General features: G+C 46.2%; 1 protein-coding gene across 2 annotated transcripts in view; it reads right to left on the bottom strand.

The window, feature by feature from the left end:
• Nucleotides 1–106: 106 nt before the first annotated feature.
• The window catches only part of LOC106123503 (ankyrin repeat and BTB/POZ domain-containing protein 2), a 34,490-nt gene continuing 20,251 nt past the window's right edge, over nucleotides 107–14,345 (bottom strand). For both annotated transcript variants that reach the window (XM_013319881.1, XM_013319880.1), the window contains 23 exons: nucleotides 13,228–13,535; nucleotides 10,923–11,173; nucleotides 7,060–7,212; nucleotides 6,800–6,935; nucleotides 6,564–6,687; nucleotides 6,326–6,457; nucleotides 6,110–6,236; nucleotides 5,866–6,011; nucleotides 5,544–5,728; nucleotides 5,333–5,461; nucleotides 4,854–5,047; nucleotides 4,514–4,770; nucleotides 4,138–4,363; nucleotides 3,866–4,019; nucleotides 3,495–3,634; nucleotides 3,279–3,406; nucleotides 2,950–3,170; nucleotides 2,622–2,749; nucleotides 2,423–2,509; nucleotides 2,055–2,212; nucleotides 1,635–1,785; nucleotides 1,366–1,548; nucleotides 107–1,247 (listed from right to left, as the gene is read on the bottom strand). In XM_013319881.1, the coding sequence (XP_013175335.1) occupies nucleotides 1,050–1,247; nucleotides 1,366–1,548; nucleotides 1,635–1,785; nucleotides 2,055–2,212; nucleotides 2,423–2,509; nucleotides 2,622–2,749; nucleotides 2,950–3,170; nucleotides 3,279–3,406; nucleotides 3,495–3,634; nucleotides 3,866–4,019; nucleotides 4,138–4,363; nucleotides 4,514–4,770; nucleotides 4,854–5,047; nucleotides 5,333–5,461; nucleotides 5,544–5,728; nucleotides 5,866–6,011; nucleotides 6,110–6,236; nucleotides 6,326–6,457; nucleotides 6,564–6,687; nucleotides 6,800–6,935; nucleotides 7,060–7,212; nucleotides 10,923–11,173; nucleotides 13,228–13,535 (3,916 nt within the window). In that variant the 3' untranslated portion in view covers nucleotides 107–1,049. The remainder of the gene's footprint in view (nucleotides 1,248–1,365; nucleotides 1,549–1,634; nucleotides 1,786–2,054; nucleotides 2,213–2,422; nucleotides 2,510–2,621; nucleotides 2,750–2,949; nucleotides 3,171–3,278; nucleotides 3,407–3,494; nucleotides 3,635–3,865; nucleotides 4,020–4,137; nucleotides 4,364–4,513; nucleotides 4,771–4,853; nucleotides 5,048–5,332; nucleotides 5,462–5,543; nucleotides 5,729–5,865; nucleotides 6,012–6,109; nucleotides 6,237–6,325; nucleotides 6,458–6,563; nucleotides 6,688–6,799; nucleotides 6,936–7,059; nucleotides 7,213–10,922; nucleotides 11,174–13,227; nucleotides 13,536–14,345) is intronic.

The following is a 14,345-nucleotide window of genomic DNA, read 5'->3' as shown; positions in this document are numbered from 1 at the left end:
AAAAATAACAAAATATTACTACAAATTTTTAAGTCTTGATATTGTATTATATTTCTTAATACAATATGATTTACATGACACACGATTATAAGTTAATCCAACTTTATGTACTTATATAATAGATTACTTATTTACTTTTTTTTAAAGATGATTTGAGATTTATACAATGTCCAATATCAATGATTATTTTGTACATACAACACAAACATTTCAACCAAAAACAAAGCCACTATGAGTTATAATTTATTTTGTGCGTATTGTTTTTAAACAGAGTAAAATTATCGTAAACATGACATAACTTCATCAGTTATTATTAACTATTCAAAATTACAAAATACAATATAATTTAAAGATCATACATATACGGGATTATTTTTTTTATTTACCAGAAAAAAGTAATAAGTTATGTAGAATATATATACGATTTTAAATGTGTAGTCATTACATTTTTTATTCAACACTTTTAGTTATTAATAAATAAATTAAATATAAATCTTGAAAACCATGAATTTTACAAACAAAATAATACGAGTTATTTTATTAGTGAAAAAATTAGACCATAGCCGGATGAAGTTGTTCCGGAGATTGGAACAAACTTCATCCTGCTTTGCGGACAGAAATACAGCCAGACAGTACGTGCACTGATATATTTGTTGCAATCAATATTCAATAAAATTAAGTTCTGTATTTTATAAGTGTGTTTATATTTGAAAAGTTACAATAAAAAAATTATAAAACACATTACGTAAATCGAACGTGTCACCGTGATATTACAAATAAGGTATACGTACTATTTAACATACATTTGTTACTTATTGAGAAAAATTGAAGTGTACAAAAATAAATTTGATTTAAAAATAGATGTTGACTTTTAATTACATTTAAATAATATTTTCTGCTTTACATTTAATAACTGAAGAAAGCAAATGTATTCACAGACTTTGGACATTGAACGAAGGTCCAGCGCCTCTGACTTCTAACTCTATGACCTAACTCTACCTACTCTTTGACTGCTGTTCGTTAGTAACTATTTGATCGTCACTCTTTTGCTACCTACTCTTTGACTGCCCCTTTCTGGACTCTATTCTCTTTTGCAGCGTGGTGAGCAGCGCGCCCAGCACGTTGTGGCCCGGCAGCCGCTTGCCGAACAGCAGTCGCTTCACTGAGTCGTCATACGTCAGCAGAGCCACCATGTTTTGCAGCAGGAAACCCTGGCAGTACTCCAGCAGTTGCGTAGCCCCGTACACCTAAAAACAGATTCGTTCTTAGCACATAAGCTAATAAGTCGTCCCCAATAGAATATGTAGAGATATTATTTATTCCGTATTGCTTCATTTATAGTCGAGGTGTAATATTCAGCAGCACCTTGGCGTGTATGTAGACGGAGACGAGGTTGTGCAGGTCGAGTGCGGCGGCGGCGCGCGCCTCACAGTGCCGCTGCAGCGGTAGCAGCTGGAAGAAGGAGGCGGCCGCCAGCACCTCCAGCACGTCACCCTCCGGGATCTGCAGCCCCGCGCACCCGCCGCAGTACAGGTACTTCATCACTTGCTGCACAACACAAGCACGCACCACTGTAAGCTTTCTATTTTTAGTTTTTTCTGGATCCGGCTCAAATGAGCAAGAAGGAGCAATACCTCAAAGATGTGGTATCGTATATCGTTGATCTGCACGAGGGGCGGCGCGGCGGGCGGCAGGTCGGCGCGCGCGGGGGCCAGCATGCTGCGCAGCCGCGGAGACTCCGACACCAGCACGATTTTATGTCCGTAGAACAACCGCCCCTCAACCCTGCACAATATACAGCCGTTTAGTTTTTTAAACTGACAATTTCACCACAATATAACACCGACTTAAAGTGAATATAATTGAACATTACTCTATTTAAAAAATGCCCAGTACGGTGGTAACAACTCTGACCACCATCCAGCTATTTCCATCAACACTATCATACGTCCATTACCGCCGGTGGCTTGTTTACACTAGACAATGGTGGGCACTAAGCTACTTACAAATAAAAATAAATAACAATACACAAGGATAAAAATGTGTTGAATTACCGAAAGGTGACGTCGGCCAGCGAGGGGTTGTTGACGTAGGAGGGGTCGACGCGTGCGGGCGCGGGCGCGGCGGGCGGCGGCTCCTGCACGCGCGGCACCGCCTCCCAGCCGTAGCACGCGCACAGGATGTCCGCCAGCAGCAGCACCGTGCCCTCCTTCTGCACGTCACACAACGACACGCCTCACTCTCTGTCACTCCTCTCTGTCTCTATCTCACAGTAGACTGAGCAAGAAAATCACAGTGGGAGACGACAAAATATTTTTTTTTACAGTACGTTACATAAAATTTCGGGACAAAATTTAAAGTCCCTCAGCTCGTTACCCACGCGGTGAGTGACACGTAAGTTGTAAGTTTAATTCTAACTCACTTTGCTGTACCGGAGGATATTAAACAGCAGCGGGAGGCACTCGTAGATGAATTGATTGCTGTAGTGGCTGTCGTCAGACGGACACACCTGCGGATCATTTCAATATAATAGTCAAAATAGTCATAGTCTAAAAAAACCCGGTGGGAAAGGTGCGGTACATAAATGTAAAACAGTACGGCCTGTACTGTACTGTGTGTACCTGCAGGAAGTCCTGCAGCAGCTGGTCGATGACGTGGTCGAGCGCGGCGTCCGCGGCGGCCGCCAGCGACAGCGTCCACGCGTGCAGCGACCACGGCACGCCCAGCGCGCGCAGCTCCAGCGTTATGTCTGCACCGACCACATACACAACTGTTATTGACTCATTCTGCTGTACTTGATATACTGAGCTTGCGTTTTTAACACTTTTAAATTAGTTTATTTGCAACTTCATGGGGTAATCTTACATACATTATAAAGTAAAAATATAAAAGATTTTGATAGAAGTATGGAAGCATCGGCTACTGGCAGGGTGTCAGTGTCTCGCTCACCGAGGTGGTCGCTCTCGGCCGCGTAGTACATGGCGTCGTGCAGAGCGCGCTGCTGCTGCTTGGTGAAGGGAGGCGCGCGGCCCGCGGGTGGCGGCGAGCCCTCCGCCAGCACCTCCTCCAGCGACAGCACGGCGCCCGCCCCCGCCCCCGCCCCGCGCCCGCCCCGCACCGCCGCCAGCAGGCAGGCGCGCCGCCCGTGCGAGCAGCACACCGCCACCGCACTGCGCACACAACTCACCATTCACATTTCAAGGACTTCTTTTAACACAAAATAACAAGCGAGCAGCGAATCGCTTTTTTAAGTGAAACGGTTGCAGACGTATATGTACCTGTAGCAGCCGTACTGCGCGGCGGCGGAGTAGCAGAGGGCGTCGGTGCGCTGCGTGGAGAGGAAGGGGTCCGCGCCGTGCGCCAGCAGCAGCTGCACCAGTTCCAGGTTGCCGACACCGCACGCCACCTGCATAACACAGTTATCGCGTCATACCTACGTAGCCTTTGAGCCAGACGACTTTTCTTTGTCTCCTGTATGTTGTGCGGGGTCAGACCTGCAGCGGCGTGAGCGTGCAGACGTCGTCACCGCGGGCGGGCGCGCCGTCGACGCGTGCGCCGGCGGCCAGCAGACGCCGCGCCACCTCCAGCGCGCCGGGACCAGCACGACCGCACGCGTACACCAGCGCCGTCCATCCTGGATTACGCATGTCCGATATACGTTTAGTTTAATTAATAACACCCGTTACCTTTTTGGAAGCAGTTAGGGAAATTTGTTTATAGTTTTGTGTATGTATATCACTCGAATGTTACCAGCGTGGAACATTTATTTCGCTTGGCACAAGATCGGCGAAAGTTCACTGAGCTGGCCAACCTCCATTAAATGGAGAGGCACTTTGAGAGAGAGGGAGAGAGAGATATAACTCACCCGCGGTGGGCGGGGTCCAGGAGCAGCGATCTGAGGTGGCGGCGGGCGGAGCGTGCGGGGCGTGCGCGGGGGAGCGCGGGGACAGCAGCGCAGAATGCTGCGCCGCCGCGCCCGCCGTCTCCACGTTTGGGTCCGCGCCCGCCTCCAGCAGCATCTTACATAAAAATCGTTAAATAGAGTAATCGTCTAGTAAAATAGATAGTAAGCACGACTTCAGTGGAATAGCCCCGTACTCGAATGTGAGAATAGCGGCGTTAATTTGTAACACTCACCGCTACAACGTGTTCATCGCCGGCCAGCGCCGCCTTCATGAGCACGGTGAGGCCGGCGGCGTCGGGCGCGTCCAGGCCGTGCGCCGGCAGAAGCGCGCGCGCCCCGCCCAGCAGGTCGGGCCGGCCCGCCAGCAGGGCGCGGTGTGCCAGCGAGAGCGCCAGCCGGCCCAGCTCCTCCGCGCTGCGGGAGCACCGCGCCCACGCAGGCTCCACCTCCTCCTCCGCCCTGCACGCAAAAAAGCGATTGCTTGAGTACCCGATGGCCGAGGCTTACGATAGCATATTAAAGTTTTACTTAAGACGTCTCCAGCTAAACACGATGGAGCCGCGGTCAATCGGATTCACCAAGTTAGGCTTCTACAGATTTGGCACTAACCCGACAGGTCTGGGAGGGCAGTCGGCGTGGGGCAGGAGAAGGCGCGCGGCCTGGCGCACGTCATCTGCGTCCGGCGTGGCGGGCGGAGCGCGCAGGGCGGCGTGAGCGCGCGCGGCTCTCACCCACTCGCCCAGCGGCGGCAGCGCGCCGGCGCCGCGCTCGCCCCACAGCGCCGCCCCCCACGCCGCGCACCCGCCCGCCGCACCCGACACGCCAGACACGGCGGACACGCCTCCGGGCCCACTCGAGTGCTCCAGCTGCAGTACGATATCTCACGTTGAACTATAAGATCTATACAGTGCTGAGTGCGAATGTGCGGTGCCATGTACGGCGACGTCACCTGCGAGCATCGCATGTAGTAGTAGAGCGCGCGCTCGGCGGCGGGCGAGAGCGGCGGCAGCGCGGGCTGCACGCGGCGCAGCACGGCGCGCAGCTCGGCCGCGGAGCCCGCGCAGGTCGTCAGCAGCACCGAGGCGCCGGACGCGGCCGATGCGCCCGAGCTGCCGCCCGACGCCGCCGACGTCCCGGAACCTCCTGAAAAACGCCAATATATTTTATTACGATGGGAATATGCTGGCCGGCTGCACTCGTGTAAACTAATGTGTCTCGGCTTACGCCGACGCATGCGATTGTGTGGCCGCGTACCTTTACGAAATAATTAGCCATTTGATTTATAGCCAAGCTTGGATTTAAATAGTTTCATTATTTAAATCCAAGTATTTTGCGTTTCGTCTGATTACGCAACTTCGTCGAACCCGAGTGGTCGCTTTTTGTGTGACATTTTCTAGCATGATAATGTAAAGCCGGGGCGGTACCGACCTGATCCATTAGTCGTGATCCCGGAGTCATGGCTGAGGCCGAGCTGGCGGTGCTCGGGACGCGGCGCACCCGACGACGACCCCGAGCCCACCGAGCTCATGGACTCCCAGCGAGATAGAGAGAGAGCACCTGTTATATAATTAAAAGCGTTAATTAGTTAGTTAAATGTAACAGCTAGATTATCTTTAACGATGTTGTATAGGGCGCCAACCTGAGGCCACGCGGCCGGCGTTGAGGTGGCTGTAGGGCTGCAGCAGCCCCCACAGATCGGCGCAGTGCGCCACCGCGTGGTCGAGCGCGGCGGGAGAGAGCGGACCGCCGCCATCCGCGACCGCCAGCAGCGCGATCTCCTCCAGCAGCGTCTCCATGCCGGCGCACAGGTAGATGGCCGCGTATCTGTCCATACAGCGATGCGCAATAAGTACCCCCAGCAGTAAAATTCTACACACTCCCTGCTTAAGCCGATCTTCAACATTTAGATTCCTGTATTATTCAGTCAATATCATTTATTCAGTTCAGTTGATGATGCTCACTCGTGCACAAAGGGCGCGACGCGCACGTCCAGCATCCAGCGCTGGAAGCGGCCGGGCGCCAGCGAGGTGCGCGCGCGCGCCGCCGAGCCCAGCCGCCGCGCCGCGCTGCCCGAGGTCGCGTACATCGTCGCCGCGCGCTGACACCCCTGCACCGAGACACGACCAACATATGCATAAACCTTAATATTGAACAAATCCACTTATAAGTTTCAACTAAATTAAATGTTATTAAAATGCAAGTTACCTTGATGCAAGAGTCTGCGAGCGCGGTGCTGAGCACGATGCGGAAGGCGCCGGCCACCTCGTGCTTCGAACAGAAGCCGAAGTTTTGCGATAGGCGCTGCGCCTCCCGCGCCACCCGTACGAGCGCCCTAAAGAATACAAAATTTCATAGAATTAAAATGTACAGTGTTGATATCTTCGTGGATGGGAGAGTGAGGAGCGAACGGGGCGCGGGTACCTCTGCAGCAGGTAGGCGAGGCGCGGCGGGGTGTCGGGCGCCATGCCGGCGGCCAGCTCGCGGCAGCGGCCGGCCTGCAGCGCGCGCGCCACCTCGCTCGCCGTCCACGGCACGCACCGCAGCTCCACCAGTCTGCAACGCACCGCACTGAACTCAGTATAATACGATCTCTTTCAAGATCGACCTATTCTCCGACGGGTATCGTGCGTCGTTAACATTTCGCACGCGAAGCGGTCACCTGTTGTGGGAGTCGACCCAGACGAACTCATCGGCGCTGGTGACGTTGGTGCAGACTGTGTCGAGCGAGGGCTGGCGCACGAGAGGTGCGCGCCGGCGCCGAGAGTCCGCCGCGCTGCCACCGTCTGGAACATATCAAAAGGTACAAGATAACAACATTTGGACGTATTTATGAACTTGCAACTTTTAGGATCTTGACATAGGATCGGATGTCCGGCAGGACTGGCGCGGGTTTACCTGGCGGGCCGGTGTTGCCGCCGCTGGAGGCACCACTGGTGGCCGTGCTGCTGCTGTCGCGCGAGCGCAGCGTCAGCTGCTTGATGGCGGACCTGATGTCCTCCAGCCCGCCGCCTCCTGGCCACGGCGACTGTAACTGCATCATTAATAACAACGATAAGATACGTATATAGCTGGTAGTGACTACAATGGGTTGGATTGTCGCCTGACACCTTGATGTGCGGTTGGCGGGTTGGTCTGGGGTATATTTTGTTAATCACCTTGTTGTGTGGGCGGTGCTTGGTGCGCGCGTGCGGCGGCTGTCGGGCGCGGCGCGGCTCCTCGCGCGCCTCCGCGCCACCGCTGTCCGACATCGAGGCGTGCCCTGAGGACCGGTTCTCGTCCGAGCTGCTGTTGCACTCGCGGACTCCATTCTGAAACATACACATACACATTTATGTTTTCGATCAAACAGTACGAGGATAAGTTACAAAATGTCAATCAACCACCTTCATCTTAGGATTCCGAACCGTAGGACAATAGGATAGAACCGCATCTAGCGTAGCTCTTCTGCCTTGTGATAATTTTCGTTACGTATTTGACATTAAGTTAAAAGCAACACGACTTGGAGACTCTCAACAAAAGAATGATAATTTGATGAGAAGGAATTACACATCGCGAAATAATCAGATATAAATGTAATGAAATAAGAACATAAAGTACGCAATAATTTTTATAATAATTTTATTATACAACCTTGTCATTGTGAGCCTCATAATATTTATGTAACAAATAAGAACAACAGTTATATTCTCATCGCATAATTAAATTAAAACTCCACCTTTTTATCCCAACTCGGTTATGAAACGGTTTCATTCAACTACTGGCTGCGTCTATTGTGGCGGTTTCGCTTTCGTCGTACGACAGGCGCGAGGGCGGGGAGCGGGGAGCGGGGAGCGCAGCTTCCCACAGTGCGCACTTTTCCCTATCGCGAGATCGTGGGACACTGCGCCGTTACAAACAATGCGATGAGTTTTTGCGCGGCCACTTTCGCTCTTACGCGACGCGACATTCGCGGTAATCAGCACGTCTAATTAACGAGATGCGTCGCACGACTCAAGTAAAAACTTGACGTGACGATTCCATATCAAGTTACCTCTAGCAAAGCTTTCGTACTATGTCTGGCACCACAGATACCTATGCAGTTCAAGAGGTCTCTTAGAAACTAAATTCTGACAACTTATCATTGAACTTGTCACATGTTTATAATATTGTCTTTTCAATCAGGGTATAATCTCGTGCTCTTTTAAAATAATGAAACGGAGGAAATACTCTCCTAGTAAAAAAAATATTCGAAAGAAATTGGATAGTATATCAGCCATGCACCTGCCCCAAGTAAGTGCATTGGACGCCAATTTTGTTTATAAGTTAATTACGAGTAAAATGATTTATATCATGAAAAAATGCGATCCATTTCTCTCGAGTGGTTCTCGACTTTTTAAGGTCAAGCCGTGCAATCAATGAGAATGTGTATCCGTTGCCAATCGTGTGATAGCCGGTGAGCCCGTAACTTTAACGCGTGTCTCGCGTGACTGGACGCTGTATGGAAATTCGACCACCGCAGCGCTGGTGCTTGACCCCATAGGCGTTGGAATTGCATTTGTGTTACGGTATGCAATGGTTTTTAGTTTACATTTCCGTTCATTTTGTATTTGTAAACGTAACAAACAAATCTTCGGAACCATTCTTTTGGCAATAGAGCTGAGTAACAAATATGATGGTAATTGGATAGAGGCGGTGTCTTAATGGTGACTTTGTTAAGAAGAAGGTCGATAACATCGTGCCGGTGCAGACCAGGACATGGATAAGATAGGCACAAAATCGCAAGGTATGGAGTGGGAAAGCTGAGGCCTATGTCTAGCTTGAACAGGAATAGGTAAATAGTTTTCGCGTCCCACCGTGAGTGAGTTAAAAGAACTTTTTCTTTATGTCGTAAACCGAAACGTTCGCTCGTAACTTAACTGAGTTTTAACGTGCGTGTATCCGATTAAAATATTTATTGTGTTATAAAAACAAATGAGTGTCCGGGGCGCGGATAATGTATCTAACGGCGATTGCTACACCACCACGTTTTGTAACTCAACCTCGGCACATTCACTATGTTGGTACAAAGAAAAACTTTAACAGATCTTTGCGTATAAATTAACATGGATAATAACAATCTTATTCAATAACATCAATGGTATCAAAGTTAGTACCAGACTTCATTTCTGAACTTACTTAAACGATATTACAGTATCAATATTCTTAATCCCTGTTCTGTCTACGGTACTAAAGCTCATTCGCGGAGATATCTAACTTTCTTACGACTAACTTTGAAAGTTATTAAGAAGTGGACTAAACAATATCAACAAGAAACAGAACATTAAATTTGTATATTACGAACTTTAAAGAAGAAAATTAATAATAACATGAATGAAAAGATCGATAATATGTTTTTATCAATGTTTCCGTAGTGAAAACCCACCGTTACACATGCAGTTGCTTTACCATAAACTGGAGCTCAAGGCACAGTTTGATTTGAATTGAATGGAAATAATGTTCACCACATTCTTGAATTCAACCTCCTTAACATGCTTTACTACTCCTACATCTTTGTTAGTTAGAACAGAAGATATAAATCTTCCCATATATTCACGACATATGTACATGATAATGTATTCATTATTTTTACTGACGATTTAAAAATTAACACAAGCCTTAGTAGCAGGTTAATTTTAAATATTGTAGCTATAATTTTGCACTAGTGTTGGATATTTTATGTATGTTTTCGTGCGTACAAAAGTCAATTATACTAGCCAAAGCCAAAACGAACTTTTAACGAATTTTAGGATTTATAAACAGCGTTACGTAGCACTGCCTACAGTTTCTCTGTTTCAATCAAATAACGGATTAATGCTATGATTTGTCACGGCCCGTTAAATATAAATAAAGTTGAATAAAGTTCAAAGGTTGGAACGCACTTATCAAACTTTAATTCCGTAACGTTGGTACGACCAATAAAATATAATGCGACGGAGCAAAGGGCCGCGACAAGTTTTACCGGCACACGGTTACGACGCCGTAAATTTGAAACTGGCCAGTGAACAGCGGCCAGTGGCTAGTAGCCATAGCTAGCGGCCAGTGGCCATTGCTAATGGTCACCGTTACACCGATAGCTTTTAAAAGTAACAGTTCTATAAACGAAGTCCTCGATAGCATAAAGTGACGATAAGTAAATAGATTCGTTGCTTTCGCTACATTTGACATTGCAAAAAATGTACGCACACAGTATCTGTAATAAGTATACGAATGATTTGGTAACAAATATACTTTTAAAGCAGCGTGAGAGGATGAATTATCTATCCTATAATATAGAGGTGAAAGGTATAAAGAATTTAATGGTCAACTCCTGTCATAAATTGACGTATATAGACATAAATCTGTGCCTTATGTACTGGTTGCGAAACATTGCAGGACCATATGGTCAGCTGACGCAACATGTGAGTACATTCCAAAGTTTGCGGTATTTAATTGCCCTAAATATAACGACTTTAATTTCCTTTAAAGGATTGTAAAGCAAATAAAATTAGACAATTAGTGACTTTTAGCTGTAAAATTGTGTCAAATATTGCAAATATTACATTATATTTAAAAGGTTTTAAGAGAAGTTAATTTTAATTTGGCGAATTCTTAGGTAGTGCAAACTGAATCGTGTATCATTTCACGGCAGGAATTGGAGCGAGAATTATTAAGTGATAAGTTAAAAGAGCGGTGAGTTGCAGCAGAGGTTACACAGCGCGGCACAGCGAATGCAGATTTAACTAACCGTGAGCATTTGATTGACGCAAGGCGCGTCATGCGCTGGCGAAACAAATTCCTCTTGTTACAAAGTAACAGATATGAGTGCTGGTTTATCTTGTTCTACGACTGTTTATAAAAACCCAGGACCTATGATAAAAGAGGAGAGGACGTCGCACGGACTCATATCGGAATAAAAATTATTATTGTATTTGAAAGGTGTATTAATATGGAAAACTATAAACTTGTGAAAGGCATAGACTAAGCGATCAGATGTGTCATAGATCAATTAAATACCGGTTACCTGTATTTGTGGCGCTGTGTCGAGTGCGCGGTGATGGTGCTCGTGTCTGGCGCGGCGGTCGAGAGCGTGACTGCTCTGCGCGGGCGCGCTGCGTACCGGGGCGCTCGCCACCGTCAGCTGCGACACCGCCGCCACCGGCTTCAGCTGCGCCGCCTGCGCAGACTGCGCCTGCGTCGACTGCGCCAACTGCACCGACTGCGCCAACTGAACGGATTGCGCCTCGGCCACTGCTCCGCACTCATCGTGACTGGCTGTTAACAACAATTTCATTATTATTATAAAATCGTATAAAAGTTTAAACAGTTTCTAGAGGTACTCAATAACAATTGGATTCCGCAAACAGCTGTAAACTCTCATTAGATGTAACGATAACAAGGTCTGTCAAGTCAGTACGTAATACTAAAAATTATATGAATTGCCATCTGGTCAGATACTGGTCAGCATTACGGCATTCAACCCGCGGCTGCAGAATGTGGCAATGGCTTGCTAATTAATACAATGAAAGGTATCATAAATCTAAGGACCCGTTTAATTATGCCCACCCATTCTATTTGTTTGTGCAGCAAATATCAACAACTTTAGATGACAGAAGTGGCCGTTAATTATCACTTAAACAATTTCGCGTAATTAAAGAAAGAAAATTACACTTTACTATGCAATATATATTAAAATTAAATACCTTTTTAGATTTAAACTTAGAACTTTTCGTTTTTAGCATAATTTACAGTGTAAAATTTATTGTCTAGTTTGTGCTGATTCTAGGAATCTATTAGCTTCAGCATTCATAATTAAGAGCCGAGCACCGTTAGAACTGGATGGCCGCATACCTCCGCTGGTATTTGAGATCGAATCCTGCGCTATCATGATTCTGTTCAATGGAATTGGATTGTATCTAGATGCGGTCGCGGCTCGCAATTTGTTACGGCAGATGACCATTTGGGGATCGCCCCGACGGACCAGGCGCCGCGCCGCGTCAACGGCGAAATACTCAGATTGCTGTTCTTATTCAAATATTAAAGAAAAGAATACTTTTTAAAGAAATAAATGAAATGTCACCTCAATACAACGGTTTCTTTTTATTCTTGTTAATTTCATTTCTGCGACACTTCAGTTTATTGTATTGATTTACGATCGTCAAACGGTTATCTTAACTCATAATATGTCTTATTTAACTTAAACATTTCTTTCGATGTAAATGTATTTTATGGATTAGACTATTTTGATAATATTATCCTAGTTTCTATATTTTAAACAAAGCGGGACATTGACTTTTACCAAAATATCTGAAAGGGTTAACGGAACTATTATTTTTAACTTGTATCGTTTGCCGGGAGCTTCGTACCGCGTAGCGTGCAGCGCACTCTGCCGGACGGACGCGTAATCAAACAGAAATACGTGAGTCTGATATTCATAAACAACTCCAATACTAACATCAAACAAGTCAACATTTAACAAGACAAAGACGAGATTTTGTACGTCTTCTTATTCTACTTTCTTAACCGCTACTTTGTCTTCAGTTAGAACAACAATAGGCTTTGGTATTTGTGATCATCATCAGCTTGCCCTTTTCCCGACAGAAAGGCAATCTAAATCTAAATAACTGTTTCTAAAGAGACTGCTTTACTAGAGGAACGGTGCTCCAGCAACAGATCGCGTGCCGACTAAACGCAACACTAGCGCCACGCAGATAAATAACTGCAACCTTGCTGTGAGAAATTATTATAATATTAACATACAAATTGAATCTGATTGTCTGGATGTCGAAAAGAGGATTAATTTCGCAAGATTTAGTTAAGGATTGTGACATTCGGCGTCATGTAATTTTATAAAATCTACAGCATTAAATAATATTTTATTTTAAAAACTACAAGTATTGAAATTCGAGTACAGAATAGAATGGAAAAAAGAAAAGTGTTTGCATTTTAATTGAAAATAACAAAAACATACTGCGTGTGAGCAGAGTCACGGGTCGAGCTTGTATGTATATAATAATGCAGTGGTCCCCTGACAGATCTTTGTTCTGGATTTTCGAAAGCAGTTATTTATGTGAACGCTTTGAACCGGTCGCGTGTCCGGAATGTTCTTCTAACGTACAATTTGAGCGGTCACATTGTTTTGTATAAACGACTTCAAGTATACTATGTATGTACCACCTCAAGTATCATTTTAAGTTAAGACCAAGTTATCTCCCGATTAAAAGCTCCCTCAACGACCCTGCTCAGGCTAGCCACATGAGACTTGTAACCTCAGAAACTTAGGGAGGAAGTCCCCAAGTTTAAGTAAATTGAAAAAATACAATACTCACGTTTATTAGGCAAATCGGAGGGTGGCGGGGGAGTTGTAGCCCGATGCGCGGGCGGGGGAGGGGAGAGACGTCGCGCGTGCGCAGGCGCCGCGCCTCCAGACACGCGCACGCGTAGCGCCCGCGCTCCCCCCGCGCCGCTGACAGCACCGGGGCTGGTGACAGTCCCCGCGCCGCTTACTCCAGCACCGGCCACGCCCCCAGCACCGGCGCCAGTTGCAGTGCTGGTAACATTGACAGGTACGGCACTGGATACCCCTGCTGCTCCACTCCAAGATGCTTCTTCGGATGGCCGGCAACCGCTTGAAGGTCTGTATAAGAAAATGAATGTTAATAAAAATTATGTAACCAAGGACTTTTAGGGAAGAAAAACACATTTATGATAAAAAATTATATATTTATTTTCTCAGAATCAATGAGCAAACACAGATGGCATCATTAGTATATCATTAGTATGGTATTGTAAAAAGTGAATAATAAACATTAGGAACCCTAAAACAATCTTTATTATTTTTGTCGATAAAACACGATAAATCCTAAGAGATAACTCGCAATACAAAAACTTCACTCTATTCAAGAAAATAGAGCAAACGATGTAGACATAGAAGGTATAGAATTGTTTTAAATAATTATGTACATTTGCATAAGTTAAATAAGCATAATTTTCACTTAGCTTTGCTACTTATGAACTATGTGAACAGTGAGCGCATCGCTGGGCGATATATTGTGTGACCTCTCCTCGCGTGACCCCTCACTGGAATAAACACTCTCACGCCGCGCCGGCTGTCTGTGGTCTGTGAGGCAGTAGCTCACATAGCACTCAGGATATTGACAGTGGAAACCCACGCGGTCACTAACACTGATTTAATATGTCGTAACTTATCATTAAGTATTTAAGAAACAATTATTCCAGAATATTACAGAAAAGGAATGTAGAAGAAACTCCAAAAACACTCGGATGTTAAACAGTGAATAGGCACCTAGTAAACTAGGCCGCATTATACTCAAAACGGATGATAAAAGCGAATAAATCATCTTAAAATATATACTTCTACTAGTAGGTATTTAATATCCGAGTGGTTTCCGTTAGAGGTCTGTGTTGTCGTGACTCTAGCAGTGCC

The sequence above is a fragment of the Papilio xuthus genome, unplaced genomic scaffold (genome assembly GCF_000836235.2).
Source record: "Papilio xuthus unplaced genomic scaffold, Pxut_1.1 DF826115.1, whole genome shotgun sequence".
NCBI lineage: Eukaryota > Metazoa > Arthropoda > Insecta > Lepidoptera > Papilionidae > Papilio > Papilio xuthus.
Note: the sequence above shows the minus strand (reverse complement) of the source record. Positions and strands in the feature narration are given on the sequence as shown.